We start from the raw sequence: 25,599 nt of genomic DNA, 5'->3' as shown, positions 1-25,599 counted from the left end.
TTGAATATCTTTATTGACATTATCTTTGTCTCACAAAGATTTATATTAGATGTATTGTAGCCTACCACAATTAACTTTTATCTCATCAGGAGCCTAGTCTGTCTTTTTAAAGAGGATATATGAGGAAGAGAATTCAATTCCACTCTGTGAGCGTGCATGTGAGTCTCTGTGGAGGGTGCTAATGGAAGTCTGTTTAGGGATTCATTATTCACAGGCTAGCTGTGTGTGTAGGGACCGCGGGGTGTGGCTCCATTATTCATGTTTAGTGTCAGAGTGAAACAACTCTCTCACGGGACCAGTACAGAAAAGTATGAATATGTACGCACTCACTACTGTAAATCGCTCTGGATTAGAGCCTTTGCTAAATTACTAAAATGTAAAGGACTCACTGTCACTGCAGCCCTGAAGCCTTTACCACAGCAGCACGGGATAGGCCTTCACCCCACAACCTCTCTTCTCTGTACATCTTCCTCACTTCCTCTGTATCTCCTGTCACTCTTCTTCCCTCACTCTCCCCTGCCACAGTCTGTCAGTTGGAGATGAGTGATTTGCGTTGTTGTACCAGGACCCTGCTCTGCTGAACCCTCTCATTGCTGTGTGTGATGAGGCTCTTTGTCACCTATTACTCTGGCTTCTCCTGTAGATGGAGTGGGGAGCTGTGCAGTGAGGCACATTGACTGAGGCAGGCAGACTGCTTCTCTGCGTGTTTAAGACACTGCAGCAGTCTATTTGGCTGCTAGTGCCGGTACCCTTCTGTCAGAACCGAGCGCAGTCATTTCTCTCTCTCACTCGCTCTCACACTGTCTCAGCCTCCCAAATCCCCTTTCATGGCTCAAGCTCCTTCTGCCTCGATTTGTCTCTGTTCAATTAACTCCTTCGTCACCCTCTCCTTATCGTGCATTCCTCCCCTTCCCTCTGCCTCCATGCTGCTTGACAACTAGGGGTTCCAGCCCCCACCCCCTCCAGCTGTCTGCCCACCTTCCCCAGAATAATTTCCTTTGTAGCATCTCTGACAGTCTGTGGGTGGAGAGAATCCCCTCATACGTACACACACACCTAATGTATGTAATTATGAAAATGAATGCAGTCTCATTTTTCCTGTATATGCAGAGGCTATAAATAGAATGAGATTAGCAAATTGCCTGCATGTGCTGAGTTTGAGACCACAGCTAAGAGAGCTGCTGTGGCTCTGCTGCTGCTGCTAACACAATAGACGGTCTCTCGTTCTCTCGTCTGCAGCTTCTGAAGGGAACGGGTTTCTTGCTGCCTTTCACCTTCTATGACTGTGCTGTCAAAATAGGCTACACATTTACTCAGATCAACCCCCTCCATTTCTTCTGCATGACATACTGTACTGAACTCAAGTGCATACTGCTGCCTACATGTCGTTCCTGTGAGACTTTCTGACACGCTCACTCTACACCATGTTTTTCTACAAATGGAATAGAGGATGGGGAATTTTATTAGTGATGGGGGGGCGGGTTGATATACAGCTGCTTAACGATATATTGATACTTTGACTCCGTGTGTGTAGCCTAGGCTAAATAAATAATACAAATAAAATGTTTTTTTTGCAAGGTAGAGCTAGTCGGCTGTACCGCTGCCAAAATTCTGGTATGTTGAATCCTATGGCTTGTTCTCCATAATATTTTAAAATGGGGAATCAACATGTTTTCAGCACTTGTATTTCCATGACAGATCAAAACTGTCTCATGCGGTCTCTTGTTTCTCTGCAGCAGTGAGCAATATGTTTGGAACATCAAATCGCACTATTGAATTGCCATACATATAGAATCGCAATACATATCTCATCGGCACCTAAGTATGGTGATAATATTGTGAGTTCCCTGGCAATTCCGCTTGGAATTTATGGTGTTATATTGGAGGTATTAAATGCCCAGTGCAGACATAAACATGATTTTGCTGTTTTATATAGTTGAAGTCGGGAACTTTACATACACTTTAGCCAAATACATTTAAACTCCGTTTTTCACAATTCCTGACATTTAATCCTAGTTCCCTGTCTTATGTCAGTTACGATCACCACTTTATTTTAAGAATGTGAAATGTCAGAATAATAGTAGAGAGAAGGATTTATTTCAGCTTTTATTTCTTTCATCACATTCCCAGTGGGTCAGAAGTTTACATGCACTCAATTAGTATTTGGTAGCATTGCCTTTAAATTGTTTAACTTGGGCCAAACGTTTCGGGTAACCTTCCACAAGCTTCCCACAATAAGTTGGGTGAATTTTGGCCCATTCCTTCCGACAGAGCTGGTGTAATTGAGTCAGGTTTGTAGACCTCCTTGCTCGCACACACTTTTTCAGTTCTGCCCACAAATCTTCTATGGGATTGAGGTCAGGGCTTTGTGATGGCCACTCCAATACCTTGACTTTGTTGTCCTTAAGCCATTTTGCCACAACTTTGGAAGTATGCTTGGGGTCATTGTCCATTTGGAAGACCAACTTGCGACCAAGCTTCAACTTCCTGACCGATGTCTTGATGTTGCTTCAATATATCCACAATTTTCCCTCATGATGCCATCTATTTTGTGAAGTGCACCAGTCCCTCCTGCAGCAAAACACCCCCACAACATGATGCTGCCACCCCCGTGCCTCAAGGTTGGGATGGTGTTCTTCGGCTTGCAAGCCTCCCTCTTTTTCCTCCAAACATAACGATGGTCATTATGGCCAATCAGTTCAATATTTGTTTCATCAGACCAGAGGACATCTCTCAAAAGTACGATCTTTACGGTCTGCAACTGCACGTAAGGATAGTCTGGCTTTTTTATGGCGGTTTTTGAGCAGTGGCTTCTTCCTTGCTGAGTGGCCTTTCAGGTTATGTGGATATAGATACTTTTGTACCTATTTCCTCCAGCATCTTCACATGGTCCTTTGCTGCTGTTCTGGGATTGATTTTTACTTTTCGCACCAAAGTACGTTAATCTCTAGGAGACAGAACGCGTCTCCTTCCTGAGCGGTATGACGGCTGCGTGGTCCCATGGTGTTTGTACTTGCGTACTATTGTTTGTACAGATGAACGTGGTACCTTCAGGCATTTGGAAATTGCTCCCAAGGATGAACCAGACTTGTGGAGGTCTACAATTTTCTTGGCTGATTTCTTTTTATTTCCCATGGTGTCAAGCAAAGAGGCACTGAGTTTGAAGGTAGGCTTTGAAATACATCCACGGGTACACCTCCAATTGACTCAAATTATGTCAATTAGTCTAAAGTATGACATTTTCTGGAATTTTCCAAGTTCTTTAAAGGCACAGTCAACTTAGTGTATGTGAACTTCTGACCCACTGGAATTGTGATACAGTGAAATAATCTGTCTAAACAATTGTTGGAAAAATGACTTGTCATGCACGAAGTAGATGTCCTAACCGACTTGGCGAAACTATAGTTTGTTAACAAGAAATGTGTGAAGGGGTTGAAAAACGGGTTTTAATGACTCCCAACCTAAGTGTATGTAAACTTCCAACTTTAACTATCTACTGTATATTGCCACACTGAGTTTGGAGTAATACTAAAAGGGTGAATGTCCTTTTTAGTGTAAGAGCTGTTTGAAAATACCGCCTACATGTCTGTCCGTTTTGATGGGATGGAGTTTTGGCCTGCCTGGTTACATCACCAGGCAGTAAAGTAGTTAATAGACCAATAAGAAAGCATTCCAAACCTCTCTGCCAGTAACAGCTAGTTTTGTTTTTCCCTCCCCACTCGGAATACTCCCAGACAGTCCTAGCAAAATCTTGCTTGAGAAATTGGTCTTTGCTAAGAAGCTATTTTAGTTTGTTTAACACAATGGTCAAAAATAATCACAGTAAGGTACATAATTGTTACCCAGAAATGATTTTGATATGGATATAAAAATGGCTGCTATGGGCCTTTAATACAACTACAGTACCTTAGGCCTAGGCTATTTGCTGAGTGTAGGTCTCATGCTCAGATGGCCACAAGAAAAGCATCAGCTCTCTTGTACTGTCTCAACCTTCAATCTGTGGGTAATAGTAATATGGTGAAGGTCTAGTAGTGAGTATTTGTATGGGCTTGGAATACCTAGCCTAGAGTACTGATGGGCCTAGATGAGATCCAGTCAGGCCAGGCTGACAGTTGAGCTGAAGACTGAAGCGGTCAGGTCAGGACCTCGGCAGTTTGAACACGAGCTCTCTACCTCTCCTCTCACATGTAGTCAGCCTGTTGTTGTTCATCTGTCTATCCCCCTGAAACGAAGAGTAGGAGAACAAGATAAACAACAGATGGGTCCAGCCGTTTCAGTGGGACTGTGAAGAACGGACCATGTCTAAAAACGAAGAGAATTGAGCGACGGAAAGGTGGCGTGCAGCAGATGGCAGAGCCAGGCGTGCTCTGTTTAATGAGGTGGAGTGGAGCACTACGAAGGGATGCCCACATACCTCCCTCTGTCTTTCTATTTTCCTGTAGGCCTCTCGCTCGCTCTCTCTACCATCTTTTCCTCTGTATTTTCCTTTCTCTCCCTCAGATGGCTTTCTCCTCCCATAGCTGCTCCACATGACTCTTGAACAGAGGAATTCAGATCTAGGCTGATCACTTCACTCAAATATAATCATTCTCTTCTCGCTGTTGCGCTTGTTCCACTTTTAGCCTTGTGTATTCCCCACAATCAAAGGCTTGTGTATTCTATTTGTATACCGAAACTAACCCAGTTGCAAGTATAGTGTGTCCCTTGTGGTGCCTTTATGTAGACGTTGACAAACACCTAGCCTGAGGAAGCTTGCCAGCTTTTAAAACAGTATTTTGCCAGAGAAATTGCCATGTGAGATATTCGGAGTCACCTGTGTCTGTCTTCTCTGTGCTAGGGGTGCTGACCTGGTCCTGTCGTGGAAGTGCCATGTTACTCATGAGCTCACGTTGTGTTTGTTCTCTCTGTGATGCTGGGGCAGTGGGACACAGGATTAGGGCAGACAGATGAAAAGAACAGAAGGGCATATTAGACTCTGGGAGCCAGGCTGCTTTATCTCAGGGCACATCGTGTCTCACTGCGCTAACACTAATTGTAGCCCACTTCCTGGTTCCTGCTACTAGGGACAGTAGGAGGGAGGCAGCAGACAACACCGTGACAGCCAGGCATGTGCCTTGTCTGACTGGAGCAGTTTAGCACCCTGATACTGTCTGTCAGTGCCCTGCTTTAGAACCACCAACACTCGTAACAGAGCACAATGCCTCAAACTTCCACTGTGCACTCTGCTCTGCAAGGGAGGGTCCATGTTCAGTTCTCCTCACTCAGTAAGGCTAGTAGAACGTAGATGCTGTGAGGACACCAGTCATGACACTGGACTCACTGTGCTTCTCACCATAGGATTGTTTACACTGCGTCTGTGCAAAGAGACTAATGATATCTCACTTGTGTGCATAGCACTTGTGATTTCCATACTCTGTGCAATGACATAATGTTTTATAGTTAATTTATCTTGTGATTTTGCTGTGGTTAGGCTAATCAATAGTGTAAAGAATTTTTCACATTCAAAACTTATCTATTGAGTCATCTGTTGTGAACAGTTATGCACTTGTTGTCTCTTCAACATCGGACCCCTCCACTGAGCTGTGAATGTGTGTACTGTAGTGTGAGCTGTTGCTCTGTATTTGCATAGTCAGGAGGTCACATTTCCATATTTCTCCCTGTACCTTTCTTTGCTGCCAGTAAACTCTACAATACCAACTCTGTGCTACAGGCCCAGCACACACCAACACACCTGCAACCTCTGAGCCTACCATGAAACTCCTCCCAACATAACATCAACATGTCACCAAATAATTGATTAAAACACACTGTTTTGCAATGAATTTCTACAGTAGCCTCAACAGCACCCTCTATGGTAGCACCATGGTGTAGCTGGAGGACAGCTGTTTTCCGTTCTCCTCTGGCTACATTGACTTAAACAACTAGTAGGCTCATGGTTCTCATCCCCTTCCATGGCCTTTCACAGTAATTTTGACTTCTGAAGGAAGTCGTCCAAGCGATCAGACCCCTTGCAGTAAGAATTAACATCTTGTCCATCCAATCAAAGGATCAGGTTATGAATCTAGTACAGCTATAGCTCTAGCACTGTAGTGCATAAATTCTGGAGAGTAGTTGACTCAAAGATGATAGTTGAACAGTTGTGAACAAATTAAGGAGAAGGTGCAGGGAGAGTGAGCGCTAGCTCTGTATTTCTTAGTTTACCTTTCATTTACCAACTAATGCAGTTTAATAAAGCTACTCGACAACCTGACTCTGAGAGGAATGCTATTTATGTTTGCTAGATGGCCAAGGCTATCCAACACTGCAACTCTTCCAAGTGAAGCCAAGGTAAGCTTTCAGTTTTATTTATTGCCACCAGGGCCTGCCGGTGTAACTGCTTGTTGTACTGTGTGATTGTCCACTTGGATTTGACTGTGGGATTGCTAACAGGTAAGTTCTTTTTGGTTGACTATAACGTTAATATGGTTACAACTAGGGCTGGGATGATACAAGTATTTAGATATCATTAGTATTGTGTTAAGGAAACTAAGTGGATTTAAATTCTTTAGGAAAACATTGTCATCCAGAGTCATTTTCCAAGCTATCGCACACAATTTAACATACAGCAGGTTTTTAAAGGCCCAAAAGGTCAGGGGTGTATTCATTCTGCCAATTCTGTTGCAAAAATGTCTTAAATAGAAGCAAACGGAATAAAACTGGGAGGGACCTACTTGAATTTGTCCAATGGAAACTCATTTTTGTTTTCATTTCAACTGTTTCGACTAATGATTACACCCCATATCAGCTAGATGCAGGCAAGAGTGTTCAAGACGGTATTGAATGTGTCACTGTCTCACCTTGATTACTCCAATTTTGTCTCTTGACCTGTGCACCTATGTTATGAACTTTCATTTGTAGGCTACGTTGTAGCAACCTCATGATGGGTAAAGGTTAAAGTTAGAGTATCATTTAGTAGCCTAAACCTATCGACGTTACGTTGATATGGAATATGAAGGACAGGCAGCCAATATGCTTTAATAGAAATAAGGCCATGCTCAGTAAAAACAAAAGTTCCTCCCTAATCTTGAACGGCACCGACCGCCACTGCCAGACACTCGGGTCATGTAAGGTAGTTGAGTTCTGAAATGTGAACTCACCTCTGTGCACCATCCATTTCTACCTGGAGCAACCTGCATATGCTGTTGAGAAACATTAGCTTACTACTCAGAATAGAGTTTTCACAATGTGGTACATACGCAACACTGTCTCTCACTGACATAGTTGTTACAGTAGGCCTAATAATGATTTTTGTGGTTATTTTTGAAAGTGTGAATTACTGTTCACTTCCGACCAGCTGCAGCCATGGAGACTTCAGCCAGCACAGGAAAACAATCCGTAGCAATAAGATTTGATTTGATTAGCACGCTGACTGCACAAGCAGAATGATCTCTCTCCACCTGAAGAAGACTTCACATGTAGCTGAAGCAATGCTATCCATCTGGGGAGGCTCTTCTGGCAAACATGTATACAGTACCTACTTGCTTAGTGCTTGTTGACCACACATAAGCATGACATGGTAGAAATAATAGATTTGCTGTGGATACTATGTCAGTGTTCATTCAACACTAGATGGCTAGAGAAGAGTACTGAGAGGTTTTGGATTGATGGCTTTACTTTCAGAGATTATTTTTTTGTACACTTACTGGAGAGTGGCGTAAAGTTTTTCCGACTAGTTGGCTCAGCAGAGCGCTGTGCTTGTAAAATGGAGTTTATTTCTGGTTGTCTGTAGTACGGTGTCGCTTTCTCAGCAGTATTTCTTGGCTCTGAATGAGTTGATGTAGACCTAGTGTGAATGGATTGATGTAGACCTAGTGTGAATGGATTGATGTCAACCGGGCTAGACAATCTGGACCCTTTCTTTCAAAAATTATCCACCGAAATTGTTGCAACCCCTATTACTAGCCTGTTCAACCTCTCTTTCGTGTCGTCTGTGAATACCAAAGATTGGAAAGCAGCTGCGGTCATCCCCCTTTTCAAAGGGGGGGGGGGACACTCTTGACCCAAACTGCTACAGACCTATATCTATCCTACCCTGCCTTTCCAAGGTCTTCGAAAGCCAAGTCAACAAACAGATTACCGACCATTTCGAAGGTCCTAAACCTTCTTAACCGCCATCGTTAAGAAACAATACTGTGCAGCCGTATTCATTGACCTGGCCAAGGCTTTCGACTCTGTCAATCACCACATCCTCATCGGCAGACTCGATAGCCTTGGTTTCTCAAACGATTGCCTCGCCTGGTTCACCAACTACTTCTCTGATAGAGTTCAGTGTGTCAAATCGGAGGGCCTGTTGTCCGGGCCTCTGGCAGTCTCTATGGGGGTGCCACAGGGTTCAACTCTTGGGCCGACTCTTCTCTGTATACATCAATGATGTCGCTCTTGCTGCTGGTGAGTCTCTGATCCACCTCTACGCAGACGACACCATTCTGTATACTTCTGGCCCTTCTTTGGACACTGTGTTAACAACCCTCCAGACGAGCTTCAATGCCATACAACTCTCCTTCCGTGGGCTCCAACTGCTCTTAAATACTCGTTGCCAAACCCACTGGCTCCAGGTCATCTACAAGACCCTGCTAGGTAAAGTCCCCCCTTATCTCAGCTCGCTGGTCACCATAGCAGCACCCACCTGTAGCACGCGCTCCAGCAGGTGTATATCTCTGGTCACCCCTAAAGCCAATTCCTCCTTTGGCTGCCTCTCTTCCAATTCTCTGCTGCCAATGACTGGAATGAACTACAAAAATGTCTGAAGCTGGAAACACTTATCTCCCTCACTAGCTTTAAGCACCAGTTGTCAGAGCAGCTCACAGATTACTGCACCTGTACATAGCCCATCTATAATTTAGCCCAAACAACTACCTCTTCCCCTACTGTATTTATTTATTTTGCTCCTTTGCACCCCATTATTTCTATTTCTACTTTGCACATTCTTCCACTGCACATCTACCATTCCAGTGTTTTACTTGCTATATTGTATTTACTTCGCCACCATGGCCTTTTTTTGCCTTCACCTCCCTTATCTCACCTCATTTGCTCACATTGTATATAGACTTATTTTTCTACTGTAATATTGACTGTATGTTTGTTTTACTCCATGTATAACTCTGTTGTATTTGTCGAACTGCTTTGCTTTATCTTGGCCAGGTCGCAATTGTAAATGAGAACTTGTTCTCTACTTGCCTACCTGGTTAAATAAAAATAAATAAAAATGTAGACCTAGTGTGAATGGGTTGATGTAGACCTAGTGTGAAGCACCTAATGACTGTCATTGAACTCAGCAGAGAAAGGAGTGTTCTACTATACGAAGAGGTAGTTATCATGGTTTTATAGTGTGTTACATCACTCAGTGGATTTCCATGGTAGGGATATCAGCAGGGAGCCTGCGAGAGCTGAAAAGAATAGAGGGGATGAGTGGGAAAGGAGAAGATTACGCTCGGAGGTATAGAGCATCACTCACATGGCTGTGTGTGTAGGCACCTTCAGTGAACTTGACTCGCTGAGTGGGCTCTAAGCAGCTCTGTCTTTGACCTCAGTACGTCAGCACTGCTGCTGGAGTTGAGCTCATTTCTCAGACGTAATCCGCCTTCCTACCTTGGTTCAGAAACCTTGCCTGTGTTTCCTCACCGGCTCTGTGTTGAATCATCTCCTTTCACCAGCACTATAGCAGCCATGGATGATATGGCTGTTTCACTCACATACGCTGACTGACACTGAAGTGAGGAGGATATTCAGTCCCTCTTAGAGGACGATGGAAGTAGGCTAGATTAAAGAAATTTGTATTTATTAAAAACAATGGGTTTTGGCGTGATGCTTTCCCTTTCCACTGACTGACACTATGAATGGCAAATAGAAAAGTGGGTGGCCTCTGGGTATACCAGAGCTGCTATATTTGGCTCTGTCAGTTTGCATACAGATCTGCAATTAGCCAACTTCCTGTTTTAAAACAGGATGTAGGACTAGCAGTGCTCTGCTGTGCTGTGAGGTCATTGATATACTAGTGGTTGTATGGATGAGGCCAGCCAGCCCACCCAGGCCTTCTGGTCATGCATAATTTAATAGCACTAGAATTCTACAGTACATTTATGGAGTTCCGAAAGCACTGGGTTACAATCAGTATCTGGCTGGATGGGGCTGCTGTCCATAACATTGACAGACTGGACACTACCACAGCCAAACAGCAGCACTATTAAAACAGGTTGACAGTGAATAGAGTCCCTGGTCACAGTGCCAGTGCCTCCCTTTTTTCTGTCTGTAGCGAGGTGGGGGGCACTGATTGCCCCCCACACCACCACACCAAGCCATCGGGGAAAATACTAGTCAGCCACTTTCACTTCCTGTTCTCGGGCGGTCTGAAGTGAGGGGCGCGTTAGATGAGGTTGTGAGGGGCGCGTTAGATGAGGCAGTGTGTTGACTGGTGAGCTACTGTACTGGCCCTCCTGTGGTGAATTGACCATGCTGTGTGTGCCTTTGTCTGATGCAGCATGAACCGTATGGCCTTGTTGTGTGCCTCCAGTATTTTCTCTGTCCTCCCCTTTCTCATCCTCAGGGACAGACCACCAAGACACCCTTCAGGCCAGGCATCTGCTGTGTTCTGCCTGCATACTGTAGCCTAGATCCAGCCAATACAGATCATACTGCTCACTACTGTAGCCTAGATCCAGCCAATACAGATCATACTGCTCACTACTGTAGATCAGATACAGATCATTCAGCTCTCACAGCACAGAGGCCTACCTGACACAGATGAGCTGAGATAGTGGTGGGTTTAGCTTTAGAGATCAGAGCAGTGGGCAACAGGCAGAGGGAGGCTTCATTTCCTTTGGGAGGATCAACTCTCCTGCATTCGCCTCACTCTGAAGGTCACGGTGGAGAGTAGAGGTCGACCGATTGTGATTTTTTTCAACGCCGATACCGATTTATTGGAGGACAAAAAAAGCCGATACCGATTTAATCGGGCGATTTAAAAAATATATATAATTTTTAAAAATGATGTATTTATATATATGTATCATTCACACACACATTTTTGTAATAATGACAATTGCAACAATACTGAATGAACAATGAACACTTAATTTATTTTATTTATGTATTATATTAAGTTTAGTCTCAAATAACATGAGAACATATGTTAAAACGAACCACCATCTTTCATGGGTCTTCAATATTCCCAGTTAAGAAGTTTTAGGTTGTAGTGCAGAAAGCAGAGCTTGTCTGCATGGTCCCCTGTCAGTCTGGTCCTCCGCGAAACACAGACCTTATTTGAAGTAGATCAAGACATTCTCTATGGAAGACATGAACGGTAAAATAACGAAGGAACCCCTTTCAAGTTCAGCCGCAAGTTATTACAGGAATTATAACGCGTCGACTATTTCTCTCTAAACCATATACCTTTGACTAATCCGGAAACTATCACCTCAAACAAAACGTTTATTCCGTTACGTATTTTATCTAACGGGTGGCATCCATGAGTCTAAATATTCCTGTTACATTGCACAACCTTCAATGTTATGTCATAATTACGTAAAATTCTGGCAAATTAGTTCGCAATGAGCCAGGCGGCCCAAACTGTTGCATATACCCTGACTCTGCGTGCAATGAACGCAAGAGAAGTGACACAATTTCACCTGGTTAATATTGCCTGCTAACCTGGATTTCTTTTAGCTAAATATGCAGGTTTAAAAATATATACTTGTGTATTGATTTTAAGAAAGACATTGATGTTTATGGTTAAGTACACATTGGAGCAATGACAGTCATTGATTGATTGTTTTTTATAAGATAAGTTTAATGCAAGCTAGCAACTTACCTTAGCTTACTGCATTCGCGTAACAGGCAGGCTCCTCGTGGAGTGCAATGTAATCAGTGTTAGAGCATTGGACTAGTTAACTGTAAGGTTGCAAGATTGGATCCCCCGAGCTGACAAGGTTAAAAATCTGTTCTGCCCCTGAACGAGGCAGAACGTTCCTAGGCCGTCATTGAAAATAAGAATGTGTTCTTAACTGACTTGCCTAGTTAAATAAAGATTAAATAAAGGTGTAAAATTTTTTGCAAATCGGCGCCCAAATATACAGATTTTCTGATTGTTATGAAAACTTGAAATCGGCCCTAATTAATCGGTCGACCTCTAGTGGAGAGGCACAATTATTGGCACTTAGAAATGCTTATCTGCATAGAGCAGTCTTATTTTTTTGTCCTATATTTCACTCATTCTAGTACGTAGGCTATTGCAGTCTATAACAGCACATTTAAGTGTTTTTTTTGCAGTAGATGAGGTTGTGCCAGTGTTCATGCACCTTGGTTGAAAAACAAGGTAGTGACAGTAGGCTATTTTTTTCCTCTGCATGTGAATCTTATTCACAGCGACTGAGTTGACATACAGTAAACTGCAGATTGAAGCTGTTTAACAGAACTAAGCAGAGTAACATTTTAAATCTGGTTCTCTTTTGTTTACTGACCAGACCATGTTACACCCCTGAACAAGGGGGGAAAGAATCACGAGAGTGATAGGTTAATGTTTACTCATTGAGAACTTTTAGTGCCAATCATTTTACATAAGTAACACATTTTACAGAATAACAGATCTACAGGAAATAGATAGTTTTGTAGGGTACAAGGCTTATTCAAGTCACAACAGTATACACTGTACATCACTGAAACAAATACTATTTTCAATATAACTGTCAAGCACAAAGCTTTAACTCAGTAAACCATAACTCAATTTATCAACAGGCAATAAAGTGTTTGAAAAACCATTACACAAATAACGCCGCAAAATATCTTATTAACAACGCACCTCTTCATTCACAATCGACATAAAATGGCAGCTACGTAGCAGTACCTAGCAGTACGAAGCTAGCTGCAACCGAGCACGGCTCATATTACTCTCTGCAAACTTAACTAACTTCCTCAATATGTTACTAAGACACACCTTAAACACTCTTGACATGTTAGCAAGTTATTACATTTAAATTACTCTTTTTAATCATCAATAACGTACCTGAACAAGGGGGGAAAGAATCACGAGAGTGATAGGTTAATGTTTACTCATTGAGAACTTTTAGTGCAATGAGAAAAAGACCGCGAATTCTCCGTGAACGTGAGTGGAGACCAGAGCAATCGATCTCAGGCTCATAGATTTAAGAGCATTTAGTAGATCACAGATTAACACTTTTACCCACGACAACATAAAGTAATCAACATAACGTTTACACATTCCTCTCACAATTCGTACCCTTTGTATGCTTGACTGATTTTAACACAATTATATAAATGTTATCAATCTATCAACTAATACTGAATGCATGATCTTCTTAACCTTAGATGTTTTAAGATCCTCACATACTTTGAATTTACTAATACTTTTTAATGTATAACAGGCTATTAGTATTTCCTTTAACCTGTCACAACCACATGTGGTTGTCTACCAGGCTGAGCATGCATCCTGTTCCAGTGTGGTGTTAGTCTGTCAGAGGGAACCACAATACGTGGTGATTGACGATCTTCTCTTCTGTTGTCCTGCAGCTCTGATGGTACCAGCTGACCAGTGACACCTGCCTGAGGACACCTCACCCGCTGCCCCCCTCTCCCCCACCCCCTTTACCATGTCTGGGATCCAGGTGAGAGGAACACACCTACACACGCGTGCTAGTAGTGCACAAGTCAGCTGTTTGTTCACCCCTGCTTGCAATTGCTAATAACCCATCCGCAACCATCTGACTATATGTGAAAATCTGAGGCCCAATAACATTTTGCACATATTCTTGATGAACGTTAATAATCTCACTGGTTTGTGACCACACAAGCAACCAAAATAGTGCTGCTAATAGCTCTATATTGCAAATGATGTGGTTGAAGAAAAAAAATCTGCGATTTAAATGTATAATGTCATCTTCATTTCTACACACTTTCTTACCTGGCCATTTACATTTAGACTGGAGCATTTCTTCATAAATTATAACATTTATCTATTAGATTTCTTTTTTTGGGGGGGGGGGTGGACACCTACGACCCACTCACAACCACCCAACAGTTGAGAATCGCTGCCCTAGAAGACTAAATAAATCCTTGCTCACCATAATGTCTTAAATCGATAGAATGAATGCTTCAATCTAGTTGACATCGGTCAAGTTCTGTCATCCCTGCTTCTTTTGCGGAGAAAAGACATTTAGGGACCAGGTGAGGGGGATAAAGTTAAATAAATTGAGAGATCTCGCTATCTACAGTGGGGAGAACAAGTATTTGATACACTGCCGATTTTTGCAGGTTTTCCTACTTACAAAGCATGTAGAGGTCTGTAATTTCTATCATAGATACACTTCAACTGTGAGATGGAATCTAAAACAAAAATCCAGAAAATCACATTGTATGATTTTTAAGTCATTAATTTGCATTTTATTGCATGACATAAGTATTTGATCACCTACCAACCAGTAAGAATTCCGACTCTCACAGACCTGTTAGTTTTTCTTTAAGAAGCCCTCCTGTTCTCCACTCATTACCTGTATTAACTGCACCTGTTTGAACTCGTTACCTGTATAAAAGACACCTGTCCACACAATCAAACAGATTCCAACCTCTCCACAATGGCCAAGACCAGAGAGCTATGTAAGGACATCAGGGATAAAATTGTAGACCTGCACAAGGCTGGGATGGGCTACAGGACAATAGGCAAGCAGCTTGGTGAGAAGGCAACAACTGTTGGCGCAATTATTAGAAAATGGAAGTTCAAGATGACGGTCAATCACCCTCAGTCTGGGGCTCCATGCAAGATCTCACCTCGTGGGGCATCAATGATCATGAGGAAGGTGAGGGATCAGCCCAGAACTACACGGCAGGACCTGGTCAATGACCTGAAGAGAGCTGGGACCACAGTCTCAAAGAAAACCATTAGTAACAAACTACGCCGTCATGGATTAAAATCCTGCAGCGCACGCAAGGTCCCCCTGCTCCAGGCCCGTCTGAAGTTTGCCAATGACCATCTGGATGATCCAGAGGAGGAATGGGAGAAGGTCATGTGGTCTGATGAGACAAAAATAGAGCTTTTTGGTCTAAACTCCACTCGCCGTGTTTGGAGGAAGAAGAAGGATGAGTACAACCCCAAGAACACCATCCCAACCGTGAAGCATGGAGGTGGAAACATCATTCTTTGGGGATGCTTTTCTGCAAAGGGGACAGGACGACTGCACCGTATTGAGGGGGGAATGGATGAGGCCATGTATCGCGAGATCTTGGCCAACAACCTCCTTTCCTCAGTAAGAGCATTGAAGATGGGTCGTGGCTGGGTCTTCCAGCATGACAACGACCAGAAACACACAGCCAGGGCAACTAAGGAGTGGCTCCGTAAGAAGCATCTCAAGGTCCTGGAGTGGCCTAGCCAGTCTCCAGACCTGAACCCAATAGAAAATCTTTGGAGGGAGCTGAAAGTCCGTATTGCCCAGCGACAGCCCCGAAACCTGAAGGATCTGGAGAAGGTCTGTATGGAGGAGTGGGCCAAAATCCCTGCTGCAGTGTGTGCAAACCTGGTCAAGAACTACAGGAAACGTATGATCTCTGTAATTGCAAACAAAGGTTTCTGTACCAAATATTAAGTTCTGCTTTTCTGATGTATCAAATACTTATGTCATGCAATAAAATGCAAATGAATTACTTAAAAATCATACAACGTGATTTTCTGGATTTTTGTTTTAGATTCCGTCTCTCACAGTTGAAGTGTACCTATGATAAAAAATGACAGACCTCTACATGCTTTGTAAGTAGGAAAACCTGCAAAATCGGCAGTGTATCAAATACTTGTTCTCCCCACTGTATATCTAAAAAGAACGGGGAAGATTTTCTGTGCAATGTTTCCAGATGACATCAGTTTGACTGGTTGTAAGGAAATAGAAAGCTATGAATACGACCCATTGTGTTTATGATCAGATTTAGTTCTGCTTGGGTGCATATTTTATGTGGTTGAAATACTATCTGCTTTTATGATTCCAATAAATATACCCCCTGTAGACGTGTGATCAAACTGCGCATTCGCTTAAGATGCTGAAAGAAAATCATATCTGCTCTCCTGTTCCTGAGTAAAAATGTGGCCAACATTTGCATCATTTTATTGCAAGAAATGCTTAATTCTGCGGGAGTTAATATTAAGGCTATGAGAGGTTGTCGTGTCCAGATTTCAGTTTCCATTTAACCCATCTGAACAGTAGGCTACAGTTCCCTTGACGTGCCATAGGACTATTTGATGTCCCCATCTTCTGACTGTCGAATTTGTACAGATCCATCACACAACACTGCTATCATCCTCTTACCACTTCACAAAATCTTTCCCAAACATTACCTTTCTGGCCCTTACTTCTCTTTATTTTCTACTCTCCATTTCACAGCTTTTTTCTTATTGAATTAAACTCTAAGTTTCTCTGCCCGTTCCCGAAAGTATTTTGTGATTGGCGTGTAGGCTATTTGACACGCGTACAGCTGGGCCCTAAAGCTCAGGCTGACATGCTAATGCCATATAGCCTAAAATAATGAAAGGGAACCTCAATGTAGCCTATTGATATAAATTGCACAAGAATTCTACCTTAAAAAAAAAAAAATTCTAAAGGTATTGTTTTCTCTTTCTTCAACCCGCCACCCTTCAGCCACACAATGTCATGACCCTAAACGCCCTGCAGATACAACCACGGGGACTGCAGTTTGAGTCAACCCATGCATCACTAACGAACGCACGCATCCTACTTCACACACATTCTAATGTGCCCTGCCCCTTTCAGACGTGTCATATTTCCTGACTGACATTAGTGCTTCTGATTTTCATCTGCCAGCAGCTGCATAGCATGACTGACATCCCCCGTCTTCACATTTGCTTATCAACCCAAATTATTTTAATCTTTGGCACACAACAGTACATAACTCTCACATCGCTCCCTCTGTGACGCTCGTCTCTCTTTGACTCCTATCGGGAAATGATTGAGGGATGTGTGTCCTGATAACGATATCAGACACACACAGCTGTGTGTAGAGCGTTGCTTCAGGAATACACCAGGTTATATGAGGATAGTGGCTGCGTCCCACCCTATTCCCTGTGCACTACTTATGATCAGAGCCTCTAGGGAATAGGGTGACATTTTGGATGCACCTTGTCGGTCTCACACACACACAAACACACACACACACACACACACACACACACACACCTGCTGCTTTGTACTGTCATTGCCTCTAACTGATAACATCTTCACAGGGGTCATGGTTGTATGTTATTTACAACACTGATGCCACAACACCACCGGTTAGACGAACACCACCGGTTAGACGTGGGAGCCTCAGTTAATGCCTAAAGAATAGGCCCACATGCTATATGGTCTGAACAGTGTATAGGACAAACCAGCATAGCTACCTTTTGAATAGTAGACCTTTTATATGCTTGTAATAATGTTATTGTAACCCGATGGCAATTGAATTTCTCCCTGGAGTGTCAATGACTAATGCAATTCACTCGTCCAAACTATGACTATCTGTAACCTTTTACTGTAGTCAATCTCAGTGTTTATAACAGCTCATCTCCTCTTCACTCGTGACCTAGGTGCCATGGTTGCCTGGCACAGAGTGTGTAGCCAAGTACAACTTCCAGTCGACGAATGAACAGGACCTGCCTTTCTGTAAAGGAGATGTGTTGACCATAATCGGAGTCACCAGGGTAAGCAAGGCTCACCTTTCTATACTGTGTAAAACCGTTAATGGTGCTGGACTTGTGTAGTTATACAGCTGTGTTAAAAGCTTAAGGATTGGTCTCTTTTCTTCCAATTTTCACCTAAAATGACATAGATTTGGGTAACTCAAATTTGTTTAAATAGCCCTTCGTACATCAGCTGATATCTCAGTGCTGTACAGAAACCCAGCCTAAAACCCCAAACAGCAAGCAATGCAGGTGTAGAAGCACGGTGGCTAGGAAAAACTCCCTAGAAAGGCCAAAACCTAGGAAGAAACCTAGAGAGGAACCAGGCTATGAGGGGTGGCCAGTCCTCTTCTGGCTGTGCCGGGTGGAGATTATAACAGAACATGGCCAAGATGTTCAAATGTTCATAAATGACCAGCATGGTCAAATAATAATAATCACAGTAGTTATCGAGGGTGCAGCGAGTCAGCACCTCAGGAGTAAATGTCAGTTGGCTTTTTTAGCAGGTCCGGTGAACAGGTCAGGGTTCCATAGCCGCATGCAGAACAGTTGAAACTGGAGCAGCAGCAAGGCCAGGTGGACTGGGGACAGCAAGGAGTCATCATGCCAGGTGGTCCTGACGCATGGTCCTAGGGCTCAGGTCCTCCGAGAGAGAGAAAGAATTAGAGAGAGCATACTTAAATTCACACAGGACACCGGATAAGACAGGAGAAGTCCTCCAGATATAACAAACTGACCCTAGCCCCCCGACACATTAACTACTGCAGCATAAATACTGGAGGCTGAGACAGGAGGGGTCAGGAGACACTGTGGCCCCATCCGATGATACCCCCGGACAGGGTCAAACAGGAAGGATATAACCCCACCCACTTTGCCAAAGCACAGCCCCCACACCACTAGAGGGAAATCTTCAACCACCAACTTACCATCCTGAGACAAGGCCGAGTATAGCCCACAAAGATCTCCGCCACGGCACAAACCCAGACAGGAAGATCACGTCAGTGACTCAACCCACTCAAGTGACGCACCCCTCCTAGGGACGGCATGAAAGACCACCAGTAAGCCAGTGACTCAGCCCCTGTAATAGGGTTAGAGGCAGAGAATCCCAGTGGAGAGAGGGGAGTCAGGGGGTAACTGTCAGGTCAGGGGGTAACTGCCTGTAGCTCAGGACCTGAAGCAAAGATATGCATATTCTTGATACCATTTGTGAAAGGAAACACTTTGAAGTTTGTGGAAATGTGAAATAAATGTAGGTGAATATAACACTTTAGATCTGGTAAAAGATAACACGAAAAAAAATGCATGTTTTTTTGTTCCATCTTTGAAATGCAGGAGAGGCCATAATGTATTATTCCAGCCCAGGCCCAATTTAGATTTTGGCCACTAGATGGAAGCATTGTATGTGCAAAGTTTTAGACTGATCCAATGAACCATTGTATATCTGTTCAAAATGTATCAAGACTGCCCAAATGTGCATAATTGGATTATTAATACATTTTCATGTTCATAATTGTGCACTCTCCTCAAACAACAGCATGGTGTTCTTTTACTGTAAATTGGACAGTGTAGTTAGTTAGATGAACAAGAATTTAAGCTTTCTGCCCATATCAGATATGTCTATGTCCTGGGAAAATGTTTTTACTTACAGCCTCATGCTAATCACATTAGCCTACGTTAGCTCAACTGTCCCGTGGGGGGGACACTGATCCCGTAGAGGTTTTAAAGGGTGTTTCTGCTGCTATTTCAGGATCCCAACTGGTACAAAGCGAAGAACACAGTGGGCAGAGAGGGAACCATCCCAGCTAACTACGTCCAGAAAAGGGAAGGGGTCAAGTCAGGGGGAAAACTCAGTCTTATGCCGTAAGTACACGACAGTACCTTGCTGATCTGTCACATAGGATGTGCCCTTACCTGTGAAGTTCCCATGTTTCACTGTATAATAAAGGTATGAATATGGGGCTTAGTTCATTAGAGTTGGAGTGTTACAAAGGCCTGATAGGAGACGTTGGTAATTAATTTGTTATTTTTTGCCGCTTCTCTGTCTCCTCTGCTCTCTGGGTGGCTGCATGCCACTGTGGGTGGGTGGGGCTAACTGGCGCTGCGATTTGAATCGGGCTCTTTGAAGGGACAGCTATTTCAAAAGAGGGAGAAAAAAAGAGAAACTTATGCAAATGGTATAAAACTGGAGGCCAGGAGGAAATCAGAGTTCTCATACACACACACAGGACAAGGCTGAGGTTGCTGCACTCAAACTTGTTGGACCAAAACACACTGATGGGGGTGTGTGTCTCTCTCTCACACACACACACACACACACACACACACACACACACACACACACTGCAGACTCTCTCCCCCACCATCCCCCATCTTCTGAGCTTAACCGCCCAGCTGAGCAGAGGAAAGCTCAAGCAGTGTGGGGAAGGGTGACCAGTCAAGTGTTACAAGGAAGGACAAAGGCAAGGCTACTCCACTGGACAGGGAACTGGCTAGAGGGAGTGAGTAGGTTTGCTGTCCTTATGAAGTAGAGGTCAACAGTGGAGGGACTGGGCAGAGTCCACTGCCCTCATACTCTCCTTCAGCTGTAAGAGAGCCAACTCTGTAAATACAGCCAATGATACATCAGCCCTGTGGATCCCCTCAGAGAGGAGTGGTTAGTGGTGTGAGTCCGAGGGGGGTTGTTATGTTATTATGAATTGGTAACAGATGTCTTGGGGAAAACGCTCCCTGTTGGCTTATATAACTAACAGTCAGCTGTGTTCTTGGGTATGTTGGTCTCCACACCCTGAGAGATGCTGCTCTTTGACCTCGCAGCTCACTGCTTCCACCTGCTGGTAATCTTCTACTCTGTTGGTAAGGAGAGGGAATTATAGCACCACCCTAAAGAAGACTGTCAAAAGGCCTCAGTCCCCTCCTCACTGCAGTCTCTCCTACCTCCTTCCACACTGTCCTTCCTTACTCTATTTTCCCCTTACTTCTAGCAGCCTGTTTTCCGTTTCTCCCATCGTATGACTAATGAATAGCACAAACTGCAACAAATTACATGTCCTGCTTCCTCATTAAACGGTCTGACTGATTGCTCATGTGTGCTCCTCCTGTGTTTGACTGGTTGGTCATATGTTTGGCTGGTAGCTCCTGTGTGCTCCTCCTGTGTTTTGGCTGTTGGTTACTCAGTGTTTGGCTGGCTTACTGGCGCCTGCTCTCAGATTAATGGGAGTTAAGGAGGCTGCTGTCCATGGAGAAGCAGCTCCGCTGATCTAATCAACTCGATCCTCTCTCCGCATTAAGCCGCTTTGCACAGGCCCTGCTCTGTCTCTGTCTTGGTGCTGGGCAACAGAGGGAGGGAGGGAAGTGTGTAAATCAATTACACACTTTGATTACCCTTAACTCACCAGCCCCCAGAGAGACCCCTGTGGACCTCCTGCTGCTCCTGTTTCCATACTGCTGGGGGATTCTGTGTTCGGGTCTACTACAGATAAGAGATGAATGATCTTAAGGAAAAAGCCAAGAAAGGGGTGGAGTTTATCCAGTAGAAGCCTGTAGATCTTGTACATGAGGTGAGATGGAGGCCGTGTTTAATAGCTTGAGCAAAAACAAAGAAGGGAACCACGTGTGTTTTCCCTAAGAGAGCTTTCTAAGTCCAGTGTCCTGCAGCTTGCCTTGCGGTCAGCCGGGGGCAGGTTTCATAGACTGTGTTCTGAGGGGATGAGAGACTCTATGCTGCTCTCTCTAAAAGCCTCCTCTCCTCAGTGAGGTCTCACCTCTCTGTGATAGAGGTCTGGCAGGCCCTGCTCTGTGTCTTGCCTTCCCTGTGCCGCTTTGCATTTTCCTGTTATTGCAGAGCCTGTGTGTCAGTTTCAGACTGCCTGCCTGTGTTTATTTGTCGGCGTTTCCTGTTTACGCCAAGGCACTTTCTCACTGGCTCCTTGAGACACAGACAGGCTCACTGCTCTAAGCACAACTGTCTAAAAATGCCACTGCCTTACATTATGCTGATCTACTGCTGTTGTCCCCTTTACCTTGTCTATGGCTGATTTTGTTTATCAACTCTTTTAATAGGGCTTTGTATGTGTGTTACATGGCCAACATTGTATGCTTGCAATAATAATAATAATGAGTAGATCTCCCCTCTACTTATAAATTTGTCTTTTTGCCCTTTTGATGACCTTGGTATGGTAATTGTCTGTAGTCCATTAAGTCCCTATCTCTATGTCCTGTCCCTCCCCCTCTCTCCTCTCCTCCTCGTGTCCATCCCCAGATGGTTCCATGGTAAGATAACGCGGGAGCAGGCAGAGCGCCTCCTCTATCCCCCAGAGACTGGTCTGTTCCTGGCGAGGGAGAGCACCAACTACCCCGGGGACTACACCCTGTGTGTCAGCTGTGACGGCAAGGTGGAGCACTACCGCATCATCTACCACAACGGCAAGCTCAGCATCGACGAGGAGGAGTTCTTCCAGAACCTCATGCAGCTGGTGGAGGTAAGGCGGTGTCAGCCTGTCAGTCCCAAACGCTCCCTATTTCTTACTGTTTAGGCTACTCCCTCCCACTCTGCCTGTCCTGTATGGTGGTAAGGTACTCGTCAAGGACGCTTAGTCACATAGTTAGAGAAGGCGGTGGAGGTTATTGATGGGAGAGCGACCAATATTATTTTGGGAAATGTATTATATTGATACTTTGACTCAAGTATTGATTTAAGTTAACGTTAGCAAGCGCTAGTCGGCTATACCTGGTATTTTTTTCATCCTATAGCTTGTTCTGTCTTTTTAAATAGGGAGCCAACATGATTTCAGCACTTATTTCCATGACTGATCAAAACTCGTTTTCCTGTGCTCTCTCGTTTCTGCAGCAGACCTATAGTGAGCAATATGTTTGGAACATCAAATGGCAATACATATATAATCGGCACCTAAGTACCATGATATCGTTCGGTCCCTGTAATTTCCCAGTCCTAGTGGAGGTAGACCTCCGTCTACTGCGTGGTCTATTAGACAGCTTCTACTACAGCAGTAGGGCTGAGTCAGTGTGTTAAGGGAAGGAGGAGGCCATGGTGGGAAAGGTCTCTTCCCCAGAGATAAGATGCTCCATCAGGCTTCTAGCTAGATTGTTTGCAATCACACTTTAATTAACGCTCATCTCTTTCCCAGAGGCGCTGCTGGGATCTAGGCATGAATCTGCACACTGGCATCGAGGACCATCTAACTGGCACACTCTATCTTATTATCACTCTACCACAATCCTCCGCTTATTCCTTCTGCGCTTTCTCGCTCTCGCCTTACACCCCCCCCCACCACCACCACCCCCCGCTCTCTCTAATAGCGCCTGTGACTGGATCTCTCACATTCTTGTGATTTTTAGCTCGTTCTTTTTCACCTTACTCTCACTGGCCTGTCACAACAGGCTCCATCCACATTGGTACACACAAGTTGTCCTTCCCTGTCAAAAGACCCACATTTGTGTTGTTAACCACATAATGGAAATCAAACACTGTTGCGTTTAAGGGATTAGTCAATCACATGTTAAGTACTTGGGTTGTTATGGATGGTGGGTACTTGTGTGGCGATTCAAGTGTGTATTCAGGCACATTGAGTATTTTTGTATTGTCCAAATATCAGTTATATAACCTTGGTTTCATGACTGCAAATATGCAGAAATGTGTTAATTTGATAATGGGTCTTTAAAGCTCAAATACAGTGTTGACATGAATATATTTGTTTAGTAGCTTGTACAGAGGCAATAGTTCCTATACCATGCTGCCCTCTGGTGGTTGTGAATGCTACTCACATGTAAAACAGACAGTGGCAGTCAGATTACACTCAATGACTGGGTGCTTCTCCATTGATTAACAAACTAATCATAGGTCAAAAGGATGGCCGGTGTGTTTGACTGGTTAACCTGATCACATGTAGATCAGTTGGTGTCGACAGGATTATGTATCAAAAGTGAAGGTGTGGTTAGTGACCTCTCACCACCAAACACACAATTCCCATGCTTCTCCTGTTAATTAGCGGAGTCCCCTCTAGCCCTCCAATCCCAGCATCCTTTTCACCCCAGACTGCTGAGACCCTTCTTGAGTCCCGCTCTTTGTTGTCTGGTCTTTGACATATGGTTGACATGCAGTTCTACCTCCTCAGTGTGACTATGCAGAACCTGTTAATATACACACTATCCAACTCACCATGTTCTCTCTCGCCTATCTCCATTCAGCACTACACTAAAGACGCCGACGGCCTCTGTACCAGACTCATCAAGCCAAAGCTAATGGAGGGAACGGTGGCCGCCCAGGATGAATTCTCCAGGAGTAAGAACACTTTACTAACCTTGTGTTTCCATTCTGAGTCACTCTTGGTCTGTAAGAATACACAGTGACTCAGTCTGTCTTCATCTTCTGTAGTACAGGAAACCTGGGCTTAATCACTTGAATTAGCAGTAAGTCTTTAAACTTGTGCTTTGCTCTGTCTGGGGAAGGATGATGTTTCATTAGTTCTGCTGGAACCAGAGTCTGACTTTCTCTCTGTTGCTGCTCCACAGGCGGCTGGGCCTTGAACAGAAAGGAACTCAAGCTCATCCAGACCATTGGCAAAGGGGAGTTTGGAGGTAAAGACCCTAACTGAGACCAGTGCTGATAAAGAAGCGTCTCTTTCCATCCCCGTGTGAGGTCTGTGTGTCGTTGTCCAGTGTTACATCTCTATGTATCTGTTCAGATGTGATGGTGGGGGACTACAGAGGGACCAAGGTGGCAGTGAAGTGCATCAAACACGACGCCACGGCCCAGGCGTTCATCGCTGAGGCCTCCGTCATGACGTAAGTCTCAACCATTCTGTTTTATGGTCTTACCCACTTTCTCTAAAACCTTATGACTGTGTCTGTACACCTTAGTGCGTAGCTATGTCACTTAAACTCTCTTCCCTGCAGGCAACTGAGGCACAACAACCTGGTTCAGCTGCTGGGGGTGATCGTAGAGGAGAGGGGCAGTCTCTACATCGTCACAGAGTACATGGCCAAGGTACTTCAGTCTAGTCTATTGCTGGACCAGGGACCACTCTATCTAGGCCGTGGGCTGGAGTCCACTGTCCCTTTATGCTGGGGTCTGTTCCTACTTCCCAGTTTGACAGCCATCCCTCTCTCCCCCCACCACAGGGCAGTCTAGTGGACTACCTCCGTTCTCGAGGACGGACCGTGCTGGGAGGAGACTGTTTGCTCAAATTCTCACTGTAAGTCATCCTCAGGAACTTCTGCAGTATTGGATTTCTTTATTCAATTATAATGTGATTTCCCTGGAGAGGATGCCAGAAACCAAAGTATTTTAAATGGCTATTGGTATCTACAATGAAATGAGTTATTTGTCTTAGCTGAGTGATACATTGTTTCTCTCTATCTGTCTCTCACATCTGCTGTGCAGTGACGTATGTGAAGCCATGGAATACCTGGAGGCCAATAACTTTGTGCACAGAGACCTGGCGGCCCGGAACGTGCTGGTGTCTGACGACAACATCGCCAAGGTCAGCGACTTTGGTCTGACCAAGGAGGCCTCGTCCACACAGGACACTGCCAAACTGCCCGTCAAATGGACCTCCCCCGAAGCCCTGCGAGAGAAGGTAAAGGTGGAAAAGAGGGGATTGGACGGAGGGAGCATGTTTAAATGGTGTAGCCTATGCTCTGTCTTTGTCTGTGGTGTCTTGTGTAGTTGACCTCAGCCTCTCTCTCTGCTCCCTCCACAGAGGTTCTCCACTAAGTCAGACGTGTGGAGTTATGGTATCCTGCTATGGGAGATCTACTCCTTTGGGCGTGTGCCTTACCCCAGAATTGTAAGTATGACATTGTGAGGTGACTCCAGCAAGGGGCAGCAGCCTTATCTGTTTGCTTTCTCCAATACAAGGCAAAAATGGCTATCTTGA

General features: G+C 44.3%; 1 protein-coding gene across 1 annotated transcript in view; it reads left to right on the top strand.

The window, feature by feature from the left end:
* The window catches only part of LOC120025174 (tyrosine-protein kinase CSK), a 40,509-nt gene that overhangs the window by 12,679 nt on the left and 2,231 nt on the right, over positions 1-25,599 (top strand). Inside the window, exons 2-12 of the mRNA XM_038969627.1 lie at positions 13,561-13,655; positions 17,612-17,725; positions 19,452-19,564; positions 21,963-22,182; positions 23,909-24,002; positions 24,233-24,298; positions 24,406-24,505; positions 24,617-24,707; positions 24,842-24,915; positions 25,104-25,299; positions 25,423-25,509. Of these exons, the coding sequence (XP_038825555.1) occupies positions 13,641-13,655; positions 17,612-17,725; positions 19,452-19,564; positions 21,963-22,182; positions 23,909-24,002; positions 24,233-24,298; positions 24,406-24,505; positions 24,617-24,707; positions 24,842-24,915; positions 25,104-25,299; positions 25,423-25,509 (1,170 nt within the window). The 5' untranslated portion in view covers positions 13,561-13,640. The remainder of the gene's footprint in view (positions 1-13,560; positions 13,656-17,611; positions 17,726-19,451; positions 19,565-21,962; positions 22,183-23,908; positions 24,003-24,232; positions 24,299-24,405; positions 24,506-24,616; positions 24,708-24,841; positions 24,916-25,103; positions 25,300-25,422; positions 25,510-25,599) is intronic.

The sequence above is a fragment of the Salvelinus namaycush genome, chromosome 30, assembly GCF_016432855.1.
Source record: "Salvelinus namaycush isolate Seneca chromosome 30, SaNama_1.0, whole genome shotgun sequence".
NCBI classification, from domain to species: domain Eukaryota; kingdom Metazoa; phylum Chordata; class Actinopteri; order Salmoniformes; family Salmonidae; genus Salvelinus; species Salvelinus namaycush.
The sequence above is the reverse complement of the archived record's forward strand: the minus strand, read 5'-3'. Positions and strand labels throughout refer to the sequence as shown.